We start from the raw sequence: 21745 nt of genomic DNA on the forward strand, positions 1-21745 counted from the left end.
AAATCAGATGGCAATGTCCTTGAAGCAAATATATTGTTGTAGGAAACAATTAAGGAAAAGGGCATAGGGGAAGAAGGAATGACTTATGTAATTCAGATAAAACACTGTGTAAGCAAGCTTGTGGTTGCCATTCGAAGCTGTGTAGTGGCAGGTAACTCGATTTTCAGATGTAACCTCTTCTCTGGTAGCAGTGCACGAAGGTAGAGAAGCACGAGGTAGGTCAGCACCTGGACTTAAGCAGAAGGAGAGAAAAACCTGCGTGGCGCTAGGGTGACTTCTCAGGTCAACTGAGGCACAAGCTACCAGCTATTCACAGTTCTGTCTCTCTGAGGATCTGAAGGCTGAAGAATCCAGCCATGCCTGATCACAGCCAGCAACTCCAGGGGCTGCAAGATCATGTCTTGACATCCTGTATTCTGCATGCAATGCCATCCTACCTGGGAAAATGGGGAATACAGAACGTGGAAAGTGATTTGGCCGTTGATACTCAGCAGCTCAGAAGAACATAACTGGAGCGAGCCAGGCAGAGTAACAAGAATACTACTGAACTAATGCAAACTTTTCTAAGAGTAAGTAAAACAAAAAAAAAACCCCAAAACAAACAAAAAAAACAAACAAAAAACCACTGAAACCCACAAAAATACCTACTGGCAATACACAAACGGGATTGTACTGGTTCAGAAGAAAAATCAGTATTACTAATGCCAGTGTGCATTACAGTTTTAGGGGAAGTAGGTCCTTTTAGATGAACCTCTTTTCATTCTGTAAGAGTTGGGTAAAGTATCTTGGCTAATGGCTGGTGGGGAACCGTCAGTGAACAAAGATACTTGCAGAGAGATCTCTGAGGCCATGCACACAACTCCTCCACACAGGGGAAGGGAGGTCTCACAGGACTCTACACAGAACCACCTATTTCACTGAGGACCATCATCCAGCTAAGGACGCAGAAGCTTGTAGTTGTCCCTCTAGAGCTTACACAGAGCTGCCCTGTTTCATCTGGAAAAGGTAAAGTCAAGGGGAAACTACAGGGCACACATGAAAGTTTCTTTATTGCAAGTTAACAACTGCCACGGCAAAACAAACACAACAGCAGAAGAATTTAGAGCCACTGTCTCAGCAACAGTCAGCAGGAGAAAACTTGCTACAAAACAGGAAAGGAGATGAGATGCAGGAACTGTTAAGAAGGAAGAATGAATTGTGTAAACCATAATCTCCATCTTTCACAGAAACACATCTAAAGCTGGCTTAAATAAAGAACAGCATCTTGTGCAGACCACTGAGCAGAAACGCTCTCCCAGAAGCATGCCTATCTGGCACACAGATGTCTGATCTGGTATACACTGGCCCACAATTTTGCAGTTAACTTACCGTTTTATCTCCACTGTTACAGATGTGAAACACAGAATGTTTTTTCTATTTGTGATAGAAAAGCAAAGAAAGAAAGCAAAGTACTGACTGATCTGTGAAGAGCTATGAAATGCAATCCAAGTCACTAGGCATACCTAATCCTACAGCCACACTATTGTAATGTGGCTGGACAGACCCTCCTCTGTTATCCTACACTAATGTCTCCAAACTGATCTTTCTAATATTGCTAAATGATGTGGTATTTCTGCACTGTGGAAAAAGATCCAGAAACTGCTGGGTGCAGCCATTCTATCTATACATGCTGTATGGGGTTCCAGAACAATTTACCTCGCTCATGTCTAGCCACTGTAATCTGAAAGGCACAAACACTGAACCTACAGTAGATTACTGGAGGAGCTCAGTCACTTTGCTCTTTATTCAACTGAAATTCTCATTTTCAGGAAAGGGGGGTATTAAAAAATAAAACAATCGCTTATGTATTTGGACATTTAAATTACTCTTCCATGGCCTTTTAACAAGAAAATTGTCATGCCACTCCCCAAAAATGGCAGTATGAACATTTATGTAGGTGAAGTAAAACAATCACAAAACTACTGAGCTTCTCTGTAAGCTGATGGTAGAGGACGAAGTTCTATATTGTTTTATAACCAGTGTAGTGACATTACACTCTTCAGGTGACACAAAGTTTATACCAGTTCACAGTTTTGTAAGAGACAATGTACATAGTCACGTTTGCTTTAAACTAGTCCAGGTTTATTCCAAGAGATAAAGTGGCTTTTTGTTACATGGAACACTGTAGTCCAACTCACACAAAGTAATTCCATTACATGGATCATAATGCATGGAATCACTGAAACTAAATGTGACATGGGACTAAAAACCACTTCGTTCAAAACAGACAGTAATTCTCCATCACAGCTGATGGGCAGACACGCTACTCAAGTCCTCACATTCAAACTCCAAACACAAAAGTAATTTTAAAACAACAAAAAAATAATTTAAAAGACCAGATCTGCAAACATTAATTCAGTACCTGCATTCCCAGAACATAAATATGTGCATACCACTTTTGCAGAAACTTACACTAATTTCAGCTAAACCTGAGCTTTTCAATCCTTCTCTTTCATGTCACATGAAAAACTGCCTGTCCCCCCATTGGGATATAGTAAACAGGGACTACTGTGGGCATGGGCATCATATGCCTGTGAAGAGCTTGACTAGGGACAGAAACCCTGTGAATAAGCACATCACTACAGAACTATGCTGCCTAGATTTGAAAATGGCCAGTATTAAAATGTCTGATGGACCAACAAAAGACCAAATAAGGTTTGGGCTACAAAAGCTGCTTTTACACTTTTATGCACTCTGCTTCACAGAACAGCATGCAACAGCCTCTGCCTTGTGCTCCTATGTATAGACCCCCGGTACAAAAAACATGCAAAGTGAAGACTGAGCTTCTGACTCAAAAAACAGAATTTCTTCAGTCTTGAGTGAGATTGAGTTTTATGATTTTATTTACCCTTTTTTTCTTCTTTTCATAAAGGTCGTAATTTAAAAACAAAAATAAGTATCTACTGACATTTCAGCAAAAGGAGTGTAAATCAGGCCAAGTGGCCCATTAAAACATTGACAAGTTACTATTAATCCACAATGGAAGAGTGCCCACTAATGATCTGTTCTATGAAAACCTACCATCAATAATGTATTTTGCTGATTGACAATGCAGTGTTTGTGGATTTCATTGTCCTGTGGATGCATGCACAAAACACAAAACACTTCAGTGTCGTGGCTTCCAAGAGATAAGGGGAAACAGTGATAGTTTGGGGCTAGAATGTAGGTAAGAACAAACTTGGCATTTTTTCTGGTATCTGAGTTTCCTCCCTGAAGTCATGCAATGTATTGACCTAACCACTCAAGAGCCTATAAACTGGTAATATGGGGACTCAAAAAAAATATTTAAAAGCTTCCAGCCACAGTCCCTTAGTGCTAGTCACAGCAAGGAGCTGCAACATACTCCATGCCTGCATAGTACTGATGGTTCTGAAGACCTACTGTGGCTACTTCACAGCAGAAGGGGCCCAGGCAAGAAGGCTATGACAAGCTGGCTCCTGGATGCCTTCAGAGTCAGCAGGGAGAAATGCAGGACCTGGCCGCACCCTCCGCATAGCCTCTGCGCCTTCCACACTGGATAATTAACCTTCAAACCATCTCTGAGCTTTGGGATGTCTCCCCACACTCTGAGGGAAGGCTGCTGTGCCCCTAGCATACCTCCTGAGAAAGAGCAGCCGGGCTGTAAGCGGAGCTCTGCCCACACCCGGCCACGGAACGTCCACGGGCGGGAGCAGGGACAGCTGGCCAGACGTCAGGCAGGGAGGAAGGAAGCCTTCTGTGGGTGTTGAATACATGTGCAGTAGGCCAACCCACCTTTTCAGAATTAGATCCACATCCTCTACTGTCTCTGACCCAAGTGTGTGTGGTCTTACCCCAGCGCAGTTACTTTGCTGAAACATACCATGGCCCAGAAAAAGACAAGGCTTTTGCAGAGGACCAAGCAAGGACTTAGAAGGGATTAATCGCACTTTCCCAACAAGGTCAAAAAAGCAGTATTAACAAATTTCTTTTAGAACTGACCTCTTTTAAACTAAAAAAGTTATAATGGAACCCATTAAAAATTGACAATCACATTTCTTAAAACACAGCATTTCTTTCTGGGTTTTGGGGTGAAAAAGAGGGGAAAGCTAAATCATCTTCATATATACATATATATACACACTTACACACACAGTGCCTATTTTAAGAAGGTAAATAAGATCTTAGAGAAAGCTTCCCTCAGTCTGAGAGGAAATTAAAATTTGACTAAAGCTCATTGTCTATCCCATTACACTAATATGGTTACATATCTTTAAGAAGGCTATAGTTCTTCTACCATACGTTCTTCCAGTGTTTTGCTTTCACCTACAGTTTGCCTTCTCAAGCAACACCGTCAGACTTGTATTTTTCCACTACGAACCGACATCAGTCTAAAACCTGCCCCTTAACTATTCAAGGGCATGTAGGCACAAAAAAAATACTGTCCTCCTAAGCAGGCTGGGCGCGGTATTTGAATGTTGTACATTCCTTCAGTTAATTGAAATTTATATCTCTCTTTTCAAAGGTTCAGTAAACAAATGGCTTGGCAAAAAGACAGTGAAAAATAAGCCAGGAATACCTATTCCAAATAACTTTTATTTCAAGTATGCCATTAAGACGTATGTTGATAAGCCACAGAATTTCTGCTGCTGTAAGCCAATGTCCTCCTTTAAAAGGAAAAGGAAGAAAAATCAGAAAGTAGGGCACTACCAAAACCTAAGAACTTGGCAGTGAGCCAAAATGAATATCGATATATACAGCTTTACCAATCTCAGTGAATCACCACAAAGTTGAGATCCAGATCAACACAAAGTAACAGAAATTCCTTCTCTCCCCTGCCTCCTTCCCCCTTCCCCCCCTTTTTTTTTCTCTCCAGAAGACCTAATTGTGGCAACCATACTCATTCTCCAAGACATGCCTTGCCTACTACTGACATGCAACTGTTCCACAGCACTGGTCTGGGGAAATTTCTGACGCTCTATCAATACTATTATTATTTCATTTTTTTACCAAGGTACACTTATCTGGAAAACAATTTTCTGTAATATTGATTCACAGAAACTGCATACACATTCATGGACAATAAACATAGTTTCAAAAATTCTTAAAATAACACAAAATTAATTACTCAGAAGAAGTCAGCTGAATATTAAGAAAAAATGTTTATATACTGACATAGGCTGACTTTGAAACAGCTTGTTTCTTCTAAACACTGGAAAAGGGTAGCCTTATTTTTATGGCTTTTAATATTGATTCTTAAGCCTCTTTTTTATGCAACCATGCTAACACTATTTTCAACAGATTTCAGCACTTGCTATCAACTCTTAAAAGTAGTATCTCAGATATTTTTTACTTTGTCTTTTGTTACATTCATAGATTTGCTGCTTAAAACTTAAGGCAGTCTGCTCTTCAGTTGAAAGAGATGAAATTTTTCCCAACAACAGAAAAGCACACAATAGAAAAGATTAATTTCAGCTAAGGGCTGTTGGCACAGCTGACCACATTTCACAACAACATGAGTGCAAAAAACCCTATATTTCCATATGGCAGTGAGAATGGCCCTGCGTGCTCCAGCTCTCAGGAGTCACCCTGACCCTCTCCTCTGCCATCACACAACAGACAGGGGCTGTGAATACAGATTGTTCTCCTGCTAAAATGTCAATGCTGCCTGGTACAGGCTTCAAGCTGCATGCATGCCTGCTTCTCTGTCAGGTTGAAGAAATAATTTTCGTAATAGTTCTACTTTAAATGGTCAATGGGGAACACTTGCCATGATGCATGAGTGTTCACGATGTCCTTCTGGCTGGGCAGTACAGCCTGCCTCCCAAAACTATCAGTTTGTTAATTTGTTTGGTACAACAAGTTCAGGAACTTGGAATAAAATCTCTGTCCTCCTGACAGCCTACTTCCAAATCTAGTACCAGAGAAGAAAAAAGAATTTTAATACCACTATTAAAAGAAAATACATAGTTCCAGCAGCCAGAACTCCAGGTAAAACTGCAGCTTTTCAGAAAGGATGTGTCCCACCCCCAAGTAGGAGCAGCATATGTGCTGTTCCCTGGAGGTACTAAATCATTTCTCCGCATTACCCTTAAATGCTAGCCCACTCCTTCCAGGAGCTGCCGTGTTGGTGTGATCAGATTAAATGGGATTTTTATTTGCAGTCACAAGGCTCCTCACTGCTCTCTGATCTCAGCGCAGGTCAACTGCATAAATTCCGAGCAACCGAAACTGCACAGTTATGACCAGACATCCTGTTTGCTGTGAAATCTATTTTTAATACTTCTATGATGGCAGCAACAGGAACTCCCGGTTTAACCAGTTTGCTTTCTGTTACAATTTATCCTGCAGTTAGTTCCTCCAAAAACACCTTCTAAGAGATCCCAAGGCGTACAGATTCTACTTCTCACTGTCAGTTTTAAGGCATCTTTTCCCCACTAGGCTCCCCGCTCCTGCATTTAGGGAGCTCTTCTGGCTGTTCCGAGAAGTAAAGAAAGTGGTTTTCCTAAAGACTTCAAAAGAGTCTCCATTACTTAATCTTAAAGTTCAGTCAGAGAAGATTGTAACATTTGGCTTCTGTATGGGAGCCAAGACATTAGAAAGAATACAAAACTCAAAATATTTTACGCAGAAATTTCCTAATAGTGAAGTAGTCAGGAGGCCATGAAGGCTGGGAATTGCTGTGCACTCTCAGCACTCACTGGGAGATGGATATTCTCATTTGGGACAACGCCTTTCTTAAAAAGGACAGGTACTCCTTCCCTGAAAACTTACAGCATGGATCCCATCTAAGCTCAGGTTCACCTCCCATATTGGCTTTTCTTAAACTATTTCTTCCTGTCTTCGAGGTAATAAACAGGCACCTCTCTCAGCCCTCTCCCAATTAATTACGGTGGGACTGTAAATACTCGTTCCCTTCCCCCATTTACCGACCATCATGTCAATTGACCTAGCAATGGTTTTGACTTTAAAAGAGCATTTTAACTGAGCATTCACGTTGACTGGCTTATACACAACATATTCAGTCTTCATATCTTGCTCAGTTCAAACATATCTCTCTCCCTGTATGGCCTGCAGATTTCCAGAATGAATGCTACATGTTAAAAAAATGAAATTAATAACATAAAAACACCAGAGTAAATAATGGAAAACTCATTCATTTTTTTTTTCCAGGGGGAATGCCTTTAAAGCCTGCAAAAGATACAAGGCTGAGAGAACCAGCATCAACTCAGCGCCTCAGATGTTCATATGTATCTTCAAATCTGTCTTACCCTTGGCTTTTGCTGAAGCAATCCAAAAAAGGTTTTAAGCAATACCAACTTGTTAACTGCTTTAGTAGCCACTCCCACAGAGGAGGAATAAGGAAGGGCGTACCTCACCCAAAACACTCAGCAAGTTTTAGATACAGCTAATTTTGAGCTATTGCCAATCTTGTCCATACTTAAACTGAGAAACAAAAGGCTCTATATAGTCACTGTTCTCCCCAGAAACCCAGTCCAGTTATCAAAACCATCAGCATACGGTAAAAACACTTAATCTGGGTAAACATTTAAGAGTTGCTCTATTGCAATTTGCATTAAAAAAACCCAAACCCTTCTGGAGCAGCTTACTTTGTAACAGAAAGGCCTGCTTCAAAAGCACTAGTCCTCAACCTTCTTTTAGCATCTAAAATGACTGGGAGAGCCACTGGATGAAGCCAAATTATATACTGCTTTTTTTGGCCACATGTAATCCCCACTTCCAAATTATGATTCTTTTTGATTGCAGATTAAGGCAAGATACCTTCATGAGGTGTTACTCACATCTGAGCTAAAATGAAACCACTAGATTCTTAACTTAATTTCAGTTCTTAGGTCTTAGCATTTTCTTTGCATCCAAAAATGCCTAAAATCCTTCATAAAATCAATACAGGCACACTCAGAAAGAATTGGTTCTCTTCAGTTTATATTGTATGACAACATAATCTTCCACAAGAACAGATGCACAATGGTACAAAAAGAAATGAAAGAAGGACAAGTGTATTGGTAGTAGCAGGGGAGTTGCTCCATACAGGAAGATGTATTTGTTTCCCATTGATCCCATTAAAAAGAACAAAACAAGCACACATTAACTTTTTATCTCCTCTTTTTTCATAGGCAAACCAGAAAAAAAACCAACCACCAAGCTTAGCAGAGGTTTAGATCAGGTAAAGGACAGGTATTCCTTACAGTAGTGTAACAATAAACATTCTCTGGCTAGAAATTGATTTTCACCCTCACGATAGCCTTTTTTGCAAAGGGAGAAATAAAGAGGTTACTGAAATTCAAGTCTTCCCTACAAATTTAGAAAAATGAAGGCAGGGAACATGGTAAGATACCAATGTGCAAATGCAGGTAGATGGGATATGATGCAAGACAGGAAATGAAAATGTAAGAACTGCATTTGCTATGTGGTATTGTGGAGAGATTGACAATGATTATTATCGCTCTACCTTTCTACCTTTCATTTCCCTCTAAGCACCCAGCAGTGCTAACCCTGACACCAGCAAGGTACTAATCCAGCAGGAACCATGGAGGAGTGTAGATGGGTGACTGACTGCCAAAACTTTTAATATTGTTTTATCTAATTATATATCGACTTAAACTTCTCAAATATATGATTACTTCCAAAGTGCAGCACAATTCTGAGTTAAAAAAATAATTGTAACATGGTGATGGGTCCTTTCAAAGCGTTAAGAGAAATTTCTGCCCAAAGTGGCATAGGACAATGTTTATTTCATTATTTTTGTTCGTAATATAACCCAAAATATTGGCAGGAATAGCTGCAGCATCCTGCTATAAAGAATCACAGCAGTGTAGATATAAAGCGGCCCAAGGAAACAAACGGGAAGTCCAGTCGGCCATTGCCACATCACAGAATATGCTTAAGTATTTCAAAAATATAACTGAAGTCTAAACAGGAAAAAAAACCAACCCACAACCAAAAACCCAGAACAATGTCTGGTTGAAATACATGGGATAGTTGTATGAAGTTTCAGGTGTTTAGAAAAAAAACGGAAGCCCTTTTTTGGGGGGAAATCTTCAAACAAAGGAAACTTGGGCAAAGAAGTTTAACGGGGTTGGGGTTTTTTATTTTTAAGACTGAAACCTGCATTTTTATTGATGTCCCTTCAAGTCCCATAAATAAGAAACTTTTGTATCCTGAATATATTTTTGACCCAACGAAGAAAACATACATGAAAATGATTTGCATCCCAGTTGCCTGTTCTGTCAGTCACATGCTTCATAAAAACTTAAAATAATTTTGTCTTGTAACCATGCCTAATTTAATACGAAAGTCAGAATTCCAGCTCAAACCCTCAAGGGAACTCAGCTGGATTTACTGTTAAATCTTTGCCAGTGCTTTGGAAAGAGTCCGCATTGCAAAACACCCACCCAGGCCACTCTTAACTAAGCCAAGATGGCAATGAATTGAATAAACTGGGGGAAAAAAGCCATTTGCACTATATGCTAGCTTTCAGAATATGAAGGATATCCTTGTAAGGGCATCTTTAATTTGATGTTCCTTCCATATACCTTCTCATTCCCATCCCCTATCTCGTAACAGTAAAAGCAAACACGACATAATTTAGTACCCAAATTCTCCTTACCTGTAACTTAAAGCAACTTTACTTCTAAGTCCAGTTTTGGAGTGTTTTATAGGCCAACAGTGGAACTATTTGTAATATTCCTGCAGGAGAACAGGATCCTCCACAGTAGAAAATGCAGGTACTGGCCAGGGAGGGGGAACATAACCAGGAAACCTGGAGCTTTGTTTTCTTTCTGCAGTTCCTTTCCTATGCCTAACTAGATCTTCTCATCCAGCGCATGAGCAGCAATAAGCATTGCAAAATCTCAAGGACATTATTTGTGTTGAAAACACTCCATGGCTTGGTCACTTCCCATTTTGTGACTTAAAAATCTATAAAAATTGTAAATATAATTAGAATCACAATAATGAAAGTGATGGTACATTGATCCGATTTCTCTTACTTTCCAGATTTTCCTATGTGTAATTAATATTGAGCTATTTTGGAAATCTGTAGGTGATTAATCCAGAGTTCATGTTTCTGTGTCCGTAATCAGGTTTTTATAAACTTTAACAGATACTCACAATGTTACTGCCAAGTAAAGCTCACACAATAGTCTTCAATAACTTTTCCATGGCAGATCTGTTTTTCCACAGCAGATCTGTTGGATCACAAGGGATTTTTCATTCTGTCATGAAAATACATTTTTTTTAACATTTTAATCATTTGGTGTATTCTAACATTTGAGGGTAATGAAAATACTGAGATGGAAGATGACTCGGGAAGAGATAAGCTGAGAAACTCTAGCTTTTTACTTATGAAGGGAATATAGCCAAACACTGGCTAGCACATGATTTGGAAACATCAAAGTTGTATTGCAAAACAAGTACAGGTAAGATACTGAAAAGCTAATGTCTAGCACAAAGAACAATTAACGTTTCAATTCCCTTACTTGAAACCATCAATCATTGCTCTGCCACCAGCAACAACAAACAGGACTCCCTGAACTGTAACTACTGTCACTACATCTACCAATCTCAGTATAGATATTAATATGCAGCACATAAGCTAAGAAGGAAAGCAGAATCCCTGCCTTTTAATTGCGGAGCCGTCTTTCTGTCACAACAAATGGGATGTCATGAAGACAACAGAATTATGGAGCAAGAAAGTAATCTTTTAGACGTGATCAGCTCACCAGACTGCAACACATCAAACCACTTACTGTGATTCAGACCCACAATGAGAAGTGTATCATGGATACACTTCTGCGCACTTCTATACTCAAACAGTTCCAAGTATGACAATCTAACACAAATCGAAGTTTCTGAGTACCTTCTTTAAAAAAAAAAAACAACAAACAAAACAAAAACCAAAAACAGAGGCACCCAAAATGAAGCAAAAAATTGCAAGCATATGGAGCTATGGAAGAGTAAACAACATTGCTTTCAGGCCTAGCCAAGGGATTACTGTTACATGAGGAAATCAAGGTTGACTTTTAAAAATCTAAAAATAATTCTAAGAATGCTTCCTGTCTCAATGCTCTGGACAAGAGAAAACAAATGAAAAGGCTTAGTGTCTACACGTCATCTAGGTCATTGGTATTACACAACCTCCCTTTTCAAAAACACTTCAAACAAATTCCTATACAGGACATTCACAGGCTTTAACTGATTAAAAACAAGTGCAAGGTATGAAATACACCCTGGAAGTACCAAATGGCTTGTTTTCAGAAGAAGTCGCTATGTCCCTGGCAAACCATCAGAGCACTTGATAGTTTGAACAGATACTTTTAATTAAATGTAACTTTTTAAAATATTTATTTACATGCCACTTTATACCAGAAGGCTAGATGACTACAGAAAACACACAAGATACAACTCTATTTCTGTCTTACGTAGCTGCAAAGCAACACACATCATTACGGGAAGTACAGATCTATAGCAAAGAATTATGTATGCAATCGTTCTCAGCTCTGCAGTACCTCCAAATTAGTAAGGCAGGAGCAGACTTGTCCATCATACCTCTTTCTGTGCTATGAAGACACAACACACTGGCACACTTCTAGCTTCTAAACTAAGTATTATGCCTCCAACAGCCTATCATACAGTGCCTGAAAGTTTTACAATCAAAACTATTTGCACTACAGAACCATGTTTTAACAAGCTTTTCTTATTGTACTCCCCCTTTGTGTTAAAAGTTGTAGGACTGTGTACACTCACACAGCCAAAGACAAAAAAGTAAACAGCTGTCCATTAAATTATTATCCTTTAAAGTACACTGAAACCAACACTTACGTTTGATACTTATAGTAAGAAACCACTGACCATACTCTTAATTCATTACTAGAAATTATGTTCTATTGCTATATAAATATTGATAAAACAAATCCTCCCATGCTCAAATTCATCTTTTCACTTACGCTGCTATATGCACTGGGCCTTTCACAGTATAACTGGAAAGATACAGTCACAGCACTAGCTTGTGTTCCCATCTCTAATACAGGTTAAAATATCACCAACCTGTCCATACTTGGGCACACAGAGCACTAACTGCTTCATGGAAAACTGTGTACCTTAATTCTTTGGTATTGATAACACTGAGAGCCCTCCCGTGAAGGTTTGTGTTAGCACACCAAACTTGACAGTACATTTCCTTGCCCTGCCCAACTTTCTTAGGTATCTTTGGACAAGTTACCTAGTCCGTCCATGCCTTGGTTTACAATCTGTAAAATCCAGATAAATATTCTAATTTCAGTTCTGAGGGAGAGAGAATTTTAAGAGAGACATTACATGTTTTTGAGGTATCTCATGCAATGGTAATAAGCTCCTTACATAAAAAAGTGCCTTGCAAACCTTTAGTAGAAGACAGTTTGTGAACACATAGTTGCATTAAAACTGTATCATCACACTATGAAGTAGTATATAGTTCTGAGATGTCTAAAACCTCTCAGCTACTTTTATACAACTCAATCCTGCAACTTCGAGCTGCTGTAAAATTAGGAGCAATGCATGTAGCAGAGAAAGGTATTCTGTTGCCACGTATGCTTCCTCTCCCATGCTGATAAACAAGCATGGAAGTTTTTCAGAGAAAAGCAAATGTTTAATTCCTTGAAAAATATTACAGATGTTATAAAATAAAAGGCCGCATTAGAACAGAAGTATGGTATATTAATTAGTTAAACAGGAAAAAGTTTTAAAATGCACCTTCTGTTCATATATCCGCCTCTATAAAACCAGGAAAGCTGAAATCACTTCCCCTGTCTTACTAGTCTCTTTAAGTTATCACTTCTAAATATTAATGCCTCCGTTGCTTGTGCTCCACAAAAAATAAAATTCAGGTTTTTTTACTTCCTTCTATTTCTTACTAAGCATTTGAAAACCTAAGAGGCTTACTCAGGGTAATACCTGTTGCCAAGATCCAGGCCATATTTGTCAAGCCATAATCAAAGTAAATTTGGGTGATAAACTCAGAATCCCATCTTGTGGGTTCCTCACACTATAAACTGGCACACACTCAGAAGGGCACTTACTTTTGCTTTAACAGGCAAAAAAGGGCAGAAGAAATTGCAGGATGTAGAAGGAAACTGAGCTTAAGACAGATCAACTCTACAATTATCCTCCCTCAAATATTATCCCCTCCCCACCCCGCCACCCCCCCACAATGGTTTTATCTATGCTGTAAGATACTAATTAAAAAAAAAAAAATTACACCACATCTCCCAGTACAAAGCACTCCAGGCAATTACCAGAAGTCAAATCTCCCTTCAATCAGAAAAGTGGTCACTTGGAAAGATCTTGAGGATGAATGACTAAGCCCTGGTTCAGCAAAGCATGTCAATGTATGAGTAGCTTCACCAAATTTGTCAGAAGTACAGCCAAAACACAGAGAAATCTCTTGAATTTAAATAAAAACAAGACAACTGTAGTTACTGCAGAAATGGCACCAAGCTGATCATCTTTTCTTTGAAATAAAGAGGATCTTGAGCATGGAAACATTTAATAATCCCTAGCTTTATTTCATTTCCTTTCGCAATCTGGATGACAGAACATAAGCAAGACACTCATCAGTCTTCCAAGCTAAGTCGTAAGTCTCTTTTTTTCTCAGCTATTTGTGATAAGAGTGCAGGAGAAGACCAACTCATGACATGGGTGTTCACCACGTTTGGAGACAACCTGAAGACTACGTAGGATATAGTTCATAGAACCAAACCAGTAAATTCTATAAGGAGCAAAAGTAATTAAATCCAAATTCTTAGGAACTGGATTTCATTAGGAACTCATGACCAAACTGTCTCATAGGTTCAAAGCGTCAACCAAAGTGTTTCCTGTGGCTGGGACAGTCATAACATCGTCCTTCTCATGCATCTGTTAGGATTTCCAGAAATGATGAAGCTCACATTTCTGCCTTGCTTTTATGTGGGCTTCTCCCACAGCACCTCTCACAGGAACATGGCAGATTTAGAGCACTAACAAGTTTCATTGGCAATGCCCAATGGATGACTAAATTAAAGCCAAAAAAGGGAAAAATACACATACAGAACAACATAATTGCCTAATGTTCTTTTCAATCAGCATTTTTTCTGGATAAAAATAAAAAGCTTTTCTTGTTAAATAATAAAAATTATTGTTAACTAGAACACATTTACAGCACAAGAGGACAAAAATTTTCTTGTATTTAATTTATAAAGCAAATTGTCACTGGCAATCATTTGTGAATCAAAACTATGGAAAATTGAAGTATCAATACCCTGTTCTTCAAGAAGGAAAATATTTTCTATTCACTCATCCATAGTAAGACTGCTGCCCCAATAAAGTCACAGATACTAGACAGCTTGTGTCTTAGATCTCATCAGATCAAAAATATTTGTTACCTTTATATAGCATATATATAATGTATTTTTATATATTATATATACATATAATATTTTTATATATAGCATAAGTATCTAAGCTAATGTTGAGATACAGGAGTCTAGTTTCAAATGTTGGCACAGGTTTCACAAAACCTGTAAGCAAAGTGTCTGATGAGAGAAAGTAGACAACTGTGAGTAGTCACTCAATTTGTGCCCACAAGAAAAGTACCACAAGAAAATATATGCAGCACAGACCAAATGAATATAGTACCACTTACACATTTTTTAAAAATTAAATCTTGTCTATTTAAAGCAACAAAGAATGTATTGCTTTTAATAGTAAGCTACCTTCTTGCTCTCAAAGAGCTTTTTGCAGGGCTGGAAGGGGAGGAGAGGATGACGGTATTGCTAAGGTGTACTCATGGCTACTTTAATACTATGGCCATCAAAAAGTAGATTAACAGCTACCATAACCTTTTTTATGATTTTGTAAAAGGTCTAGCCTTTGCCTTTTGTGCTTATGTATTTCTTTAAATAACATTGTCCACACTTTCAGACTCCTATACATGTATTTTTACTATACAGTATGTGAACACAATCTAAACTGAAAAAAGACGGAAAGAGGACAATAGCTAAGACTGGTCATCACAGTTGTTAAGCCTACTTCCGACAATACGTAAAAAACGTAAGACTGAAATAAAGCACATGTAAGACTGAAATAAAACACATGTAAGACTGTAATAAAGCACACATTTGAGCCAGCAGAGCATTAAACCTCCTTTGGAGTCATTACAGTCAATCACCTCAAGAAGAACCAGAGAACATTTACATCAAACGGATTATTCAGCTGCCATGCACAACTGTATATTCCCAACTAATAAAAAATCCATAGTACAAGAAAACTTACAGAGTGTTTGAATGCAGTATACCACTTTTTTTCCAAATGTAAGTTGCTCCAGTTGCAAATGCCCTAAAAGGGACAACCTTCTTTCTGCTCCCAAAGCTCACTACATCACCGCTCAGAATTCACTGCATAAACACTTGTTGGGGGCAGGCATTTGAGCAGTACTTAAAACGATCAAATGCTTTTTGGTTTTATTTTGAAAAGAACAAAACTGTTCTCACATTTTCCATTTCCTGTTTTATTAAAGACAAAAGGTATTTGTAAACTAAGGTACAACGGAGCACATTTCAACAACCAAAAATAGGGCTTCATAACTAGAAACAGCAGACTGAAAAGTTAGTGGCATTAGAAGATCCTAGTATCTTGGTAGCATCATATGATAGCATGCACAAACATCGCCTTATTACAATGCCTCCAATGAGACTGATTGCCAAACACTGCTCCATCACAGTATTTCTCCTACATTTCTCCTACAAATTAAAAGGAAAAAAAATCTCTCCGCTAAACCTGCCTTTTTGTTTCCTGCACAAACCTTGTGTTTTACAGTAAAAGGGACCTTAATCTTTTGCTGCACAGGATGGCTGCTGGCTTGGACAGCTATAATTAACAGTGATGTAATTACCTGTAAACTTCAAACTATTTCAACACATGGCCGTGCTGGCCCGAGTTCTCCTAATTTAGAAATGGTCTTCTCAAGAGTCTGAAAGGGGATGGATGTATGCGTGGTGGTAAGTTCCTTCACTGATCTAAAAACGTGGCCTGAATGTGCCCTAATAGGAACATTCACCCTTTGACAAAATCATAATAATATCCATCTGGGACACTTGATGTGAAATATACTATGCAACAACACTTCCTTGCTAAGAGAGATGGGTGCTATTGAGAAGGAAACCAAGATCCTGACACACCACTACTGCAAATAAAGTACAGCTGATACTGGGGTCAGAACTGGACTAATTTTGTAACAATTACTATTATGGCCGAACCACAAACTCCACTCAAATTTTTACTTTTTTTTTTTAATTATTACAGATAGTATTTTCATCTTCTATTAAATGTTTCTTAAGTGAACTTTTAAGCAGCACTACCCTGAAAAAATATTTTTTTTGAGCTGTACAATTACAGTTTCTGAACAATCCATAAATACAGTTATTTTTACAGGGACAGAAAACCAATTGCTGAAAATGTTTAGTTTTAATGGCCTGAAATTATATTTGTATGTATTCCGGGGGAAAGTTTTTTAAATGACAGGCTCTGTTGCTCGGACAGCTTAACAAAAGTTACTGCACTCTAATGCATAAGGTGGGTATAAAATTTGTCATCGGAATCCCTGTTTGCCAAAGGAATTAAATGTTTTCTGTAATCAGTGAAGGCTAGCAAATACATTTATAGGGTTCCTAGAAAGTTCTGTGAGATTAACAGAATTTGGAAAGGTGAAGTACAGTGAATGACTCCAATGAAGAGTCTCTGAAGACTACTCCAGGATTTCTAACCATTTTTCTTCCAGCACTACAGAGTGCACAAGCTCAAGACATGTATTTCAGATTTGATCCTTGCTTTGATTCTCAGTTCGGTGGATTCAAGAAAAACATTCATTCTGAGGAACAAAAAATACATGGTAATTAAAGTTGTAAAGTAATTTTTAATGCCTTTTATGTTAACATTCTTTTACCTGAGTTAGCAGAAGCACCTCCTCCTGAATAAATTCCCTAGTTAAATAGAACTCTCTCTCTCTCTACCACCTCGTATTTTCTTCTCCCTACCTACTTTTTGCTGACACTTCAAAACATTTTTTATTTGAAATATAACACCATAGCTCATTTTAACAAATCACAAGATTTGCTTCTTGTGTTTCAGTTACACTGGTGAATTTGTTGGTAAAGGATAAAGGAATTATAGCATTTAGTATTAGTCATACATATCACAACTGGTTTGGGTTTTCATTTTTTTATTAGAAACTTAACAGCTATTTCAACAAAGTCATTTTCGCTCAGGTTATTAACAGAGCTTAAATACTGACAATTGTAAATCTCTGGAGCGAGAATAATGATCAATAGCAACAACCAATAGGAAAAAAATAATCAAAGATAATCACATTTTCAGTAAACTAGCAGACAAACTTTAAACGCTTGAAAACAGTGTGTCTGAAAAAGCAGCAGAAACTATTCTGGAAAAGTTGAATTACTCCTCAAAGCTTCAGTATAAAGTCAAACTAAAAGTGAAACAAACAAATGCAATTTTGATAATTTGCACAAGTCATCTTTCCTTACCTAGTGCGTATACACACACATATTTCGTTGCTCCCCTAACTAGTGTACCCTTGGTATCTCAACCTACAATAATTATTTCTACTGATGGAATCCTTTCGAGCAGTTTTTATGTTGTAACAGTGACCTTCACGTAGAAGTGAATTAGAGTCCTAATAAAAGATATGTTTGCCTTCAAATTCCACAGTGGATATAGATCGCATACTACAATTCCACTAGTCTGATTGAAGGATTGTTTTCTCTTCCCCAACACTCAGCACTGGCATGGATCTTTTTTCAAGCGGGCACAATCCAGTATAACAACAAAAATAATAACAACAGCATTTCTATCACACTCAGCATAATAAAACAACACTAATTTTAACCAGCCAATTCTTTCCAAGCTCTGTTCTACCTTCTCTAATGTTCTCACATAATCGATGTGATCCCTAGATGTGCTGCCCAGCTAAATGATGAGATGAAGAGACAGTGCAAGATTAAATGAGGAATAAAGAATGTACAAGAACTGGAAGGATGACAAAAGCAGAAATGCAAGGGGTGAGTGTGTTTAAACTTGTGTATATACACATACACATCATAATACAAGTATCTACAGAGAACTATAAACAGAAAACAAGGTGAGAAAAAGGTAACTTAGGAAACAGAAAAAGCGACTGAAAGTAATGAACAGTGCTGAAAGTGACTAAAGAAGACAAAGAACAGACAAAAAAGGATGAAAAAGAAGCAGGAAAGGAAACACTGTAATAAAAACTGCTAAGAAAAAATAAAATACTTCAGAGACAGAGCAGCAAAAAGGTCTGAAAGGAAAAAAAAGCCCCCCGTCCGTCCATCCCCCCCAAAAAAAAAAAAAAAAAAAAAAAAAAAAAAGAGAAGAAAAGCAAAAGAGTTACTTGACTAGAAAGCCTTTCTCACCCATGGAATTTGTTAGACTGCTATAATCCATCACGTGTGGGTCTGCACTGGAGAGCGGCACCACACCTTTCTACGTGAGCTTCCCCACTGGTTCATATGCCCCTTAAGCACAGTTTGCGCTACCAGTTACACAGTTCTTATCCAGCATATGGTTATCTTCAAATGTTCCTTTAAATACATATACATGTATGTAAAGTCAGCTCCTACAAACTTAACTCTTTAGAAGGCAACTTTTCTCAAGAAGCAATTCCCCGGCAGTTGTCAGCAACCTTTCCTCCACAATTCTGCTTTTCACTTATTCCATACAGAGTTATCTCTCTGTCCTAGATTTTGCACTTGGATGTAGAAGCAGTTGCTTTGATTTGGCGGTGTCTCAGTATAGCAAAGTCATCCATCTTGTATTAGAAATAGGACTTCCTATCACAAAGAAAAAAAAATGATAGAGGAAAATCGGACAGCACAGACACATGAAAGTTTAGAAGCTACATTTAATAAGTTAGTGCTCGTTTTGAAAGGATAAGCAAGATCAAAGCAAAGCTCAGTTTTCTAGATGCAGCAAAATACATCACTATTATTGTTTTAATTACGCTTGTGCTATCAGCTGGTACCAGCTAACTTCTCTGTTTACTTACTGCTCTGCTTCTCACCTCCCTCTTCTCACTCCATGGTTTTATTCCTACCTGGCAAAATAGCACACTCTTCAGGAGTGCCTTAAGTTTCCATTACGTGCTTCTTTCTTTCTTTCTTTCTTGGTCTCTTGTTTATCCCCAAACAAGTACTTAAACTGCTGTATGATGCCATTTCTGCTACAAGCCAATATAGCTAAAACCCAAGAATTCTAGTGGAATTCTAGAGGTTAGCACCATCCACGCTGACTGGGCAGCACACTGACAGGTAAGTCCATCCTGGAAATCTAGTTGTAACCAACTCTGAAACCAAGTAATACAATGAAAGTCTGCCATCACCGGGGAGGTCCCTCACCCTTTTTATCTTCTCTTGTCTCTAACCGCATTGGGAAAGTTCCCACTGCAATGACCAAACTTTTAAGGAGCATGACAAATTCCCACCCTCTGTGCCTAGTCAGTGGTTTCACTACCAAAGGTAAGGTTATTGTTAATGCCTTTTTCTTCCCATGGGGTTAAGTACCCTGCCAATGCAGTGGTGTGAACCTGCACTGAATCCCTGAGAATTATTATGGATATTAGAAGACAATGTGCATTCTTCAATTTTAATTCATGTTTCTGCTCACAGACCTTACTCAGGATGTATTGTTTAACAAAAACAGTAAGTATATCTTAGGTTTATACATTAGGTTTTGCATTTCTAATATGGCAAACCTACATGCCAAAGTTCTCTCTCTTAAACCTTGGAGTGAGTGGTAGGAGAATACCCCCACCCCCACCCACCCCCAATGGAATTTTATGGGTACAGAAGGGGTTTTGCACTGAGGAAGCTTTCTCCTACAAAAAGATGATGAGGGGTGTAATAGCATAAGGCACCTTTAAGCCTGCTGTTAAGATGTAGCAGGTGACCTACTCTTTACCATTTAAAAATTACCTCAAAATGCATGCAGACTGTGGCTTGTACTAGAGCTATTTGTACCGTCAATGCATTTTGCTCACAAAGTCACATGATAATACATTTTTTTAACTTAAAAAATTCTTCTTCCACTGAACATAAAATGATTGTAAATGCAAATGCTACACATACATGCAAACAAACATTCACATATGGAAATACAAACAAACCCTGAATTATTTGATGCAACAGTTTATGCTACCTGTGTCATTCATGTCATTCTGAAGTACAACAACAACGTGACGTTTACCAGTTACAATGTAAAAGTAGTAGTGAATTTAAGGATGCTATCTGGTGTTTTTACCTCACCATGGAGCTGGTAAATCACCCACACACAACAATGCACTTCATAGACATTTGTCCTACACTGCAATGCCCATACTAAGGCAACACATCCCAGGAGTTGGCAGCCATGCTATCAGCAAGAATTTGGCTACAGAAACAGCAATGATTCATCACGGATTCTAGAAGTACTGTCGAAACACCAAAACAACACACTGCTATTTTAATCCTTTAAAGGTAACAAGGGTTTAAAAAAATAATTATAAGTCTGTTTGTAAAACCAAAGCAAGCAAAAAACCCCATAGTTCTAATAATGCATTTGGAAATTTACTTTTAGCCATTTTTTTTTTCTCCACAGGACAGAAAACAGCTATTTAGTAAAAGTCTCAGCTAATACTTACCTCTCTACACTGTGATTTAAATGGTCAACTCAACATTATAGAATAAATGTTTCACAACAGATAAAGCAAAAATCACCAGTATAAAAATAATTTAATTCAGGCTGTATTCAGTTTTAATGCTCCTCTGCAGCAATTTTAAAAATAACCATCTAGACACATTTCCATTAATCAAAATCGATATTGCAAATAGATGATTTTGAAACTCACCCTCTGAATAAAGTGCCAACCACACTGTTAGAACATTTGTTTCAATATATGTATCACATCGATTCCCATATCCACCATGAAAACTGTTTCTCAGCTACCAGTATCCAAAAATCTGCAAACAGTGGTGCAGGTCCTGTCAGAAGCTCTCAAGTGCTATTGATTTCTCTCATGAAAGCATGCGTCTTGTTTCCTCCTCAGAATGTTCCATAGTATGTACATAAATACAGAGAAACTTTTTCTCCTAAATTACAGACATCTGAAAAGATTATTAGTTATTTTTCATCATAATTCCATAGTGACATTGAAACTTTATTAGTAACACCCTTTACTATCACTTTGTTGACGACACTAGATGACATCTCTGTAGTGTTTAAGAGAGGTGTCACTGGAAAGCATTCTGGATCTGCTGCCCTTTATCCCGTCACACAAACGTACATCGTGAACCCTTACCTTTTGGAAAACAACTTCATCCTGCTTCCTTTTCTTTTTCCCGCTTTTTCTGATCCTCTGGTTTGCCTGCATCCATTTTGTGACCTGGAGTTCAAAACCATAATGCTTTTTTAGGAAGAAGATGCAACCTGAGTGCAGCTATTCAGCATTAGTAAGAAACTATAAACAGGCTCAAGACATTTTTCCATTGCTTCACTGGAAAGAGGAAAAGCACTTTTCCCGTCTGGAATGACTCGGTCTCAGGTAATCTGGTTAGTTGTGCACGGACAAAGTGTGAGGTGGTGTTCTCCATCTTAGCATATAAGGGTTTTCGGCACAAAGAATGAATTTGACGCCAGACCAGGCTGC

General features: G+C 38.2%; 1 protein-coding gene across 9 annotated transcripts in view; it reads right to left on the reverse strand.

Annotated features, from left to right (window-relative positions):
• Positions 1 to 21745, reverse strand: part of AOPEP (aminopeptidase O (putative)) — a 205405-nt gene that overhangs the window by 57892 nt on the left and 125768 nt on the right. For 4 of the 9 annotated variants that reach the window (XM_056324321.1, XM_056324318.1, XM_056324319.1 and 1 more), the window contains one exon: positions 21398 to 21481. The exons of 1 other annotated variant lie outside the window; for it this stretch is intronic. In XM_056324321.1, coding sequence (XP_056180296.1) covers positions 21398 to 21481 — 84 coding nt within the window. 4 more of the 9 variants (XR_008819389.1, XM_056324324.1, XM_056324325.1 and 1 more) reach the window with 4 other exon arrangements.

This window comes from Falco biarmicus, chromosome Z (genome assembly GCF_023638135.1).
Source record: "Falco biarmicus isolate bFalBia1 chromosome Z, bFalBia1.pri, whole genome shotgun sequence".
Lineage (NCBI taxonomy): Eukaryota > Metazoa > Chordata > Aves > Falconiformes > Falconidae > Falco > Falco biarmicus.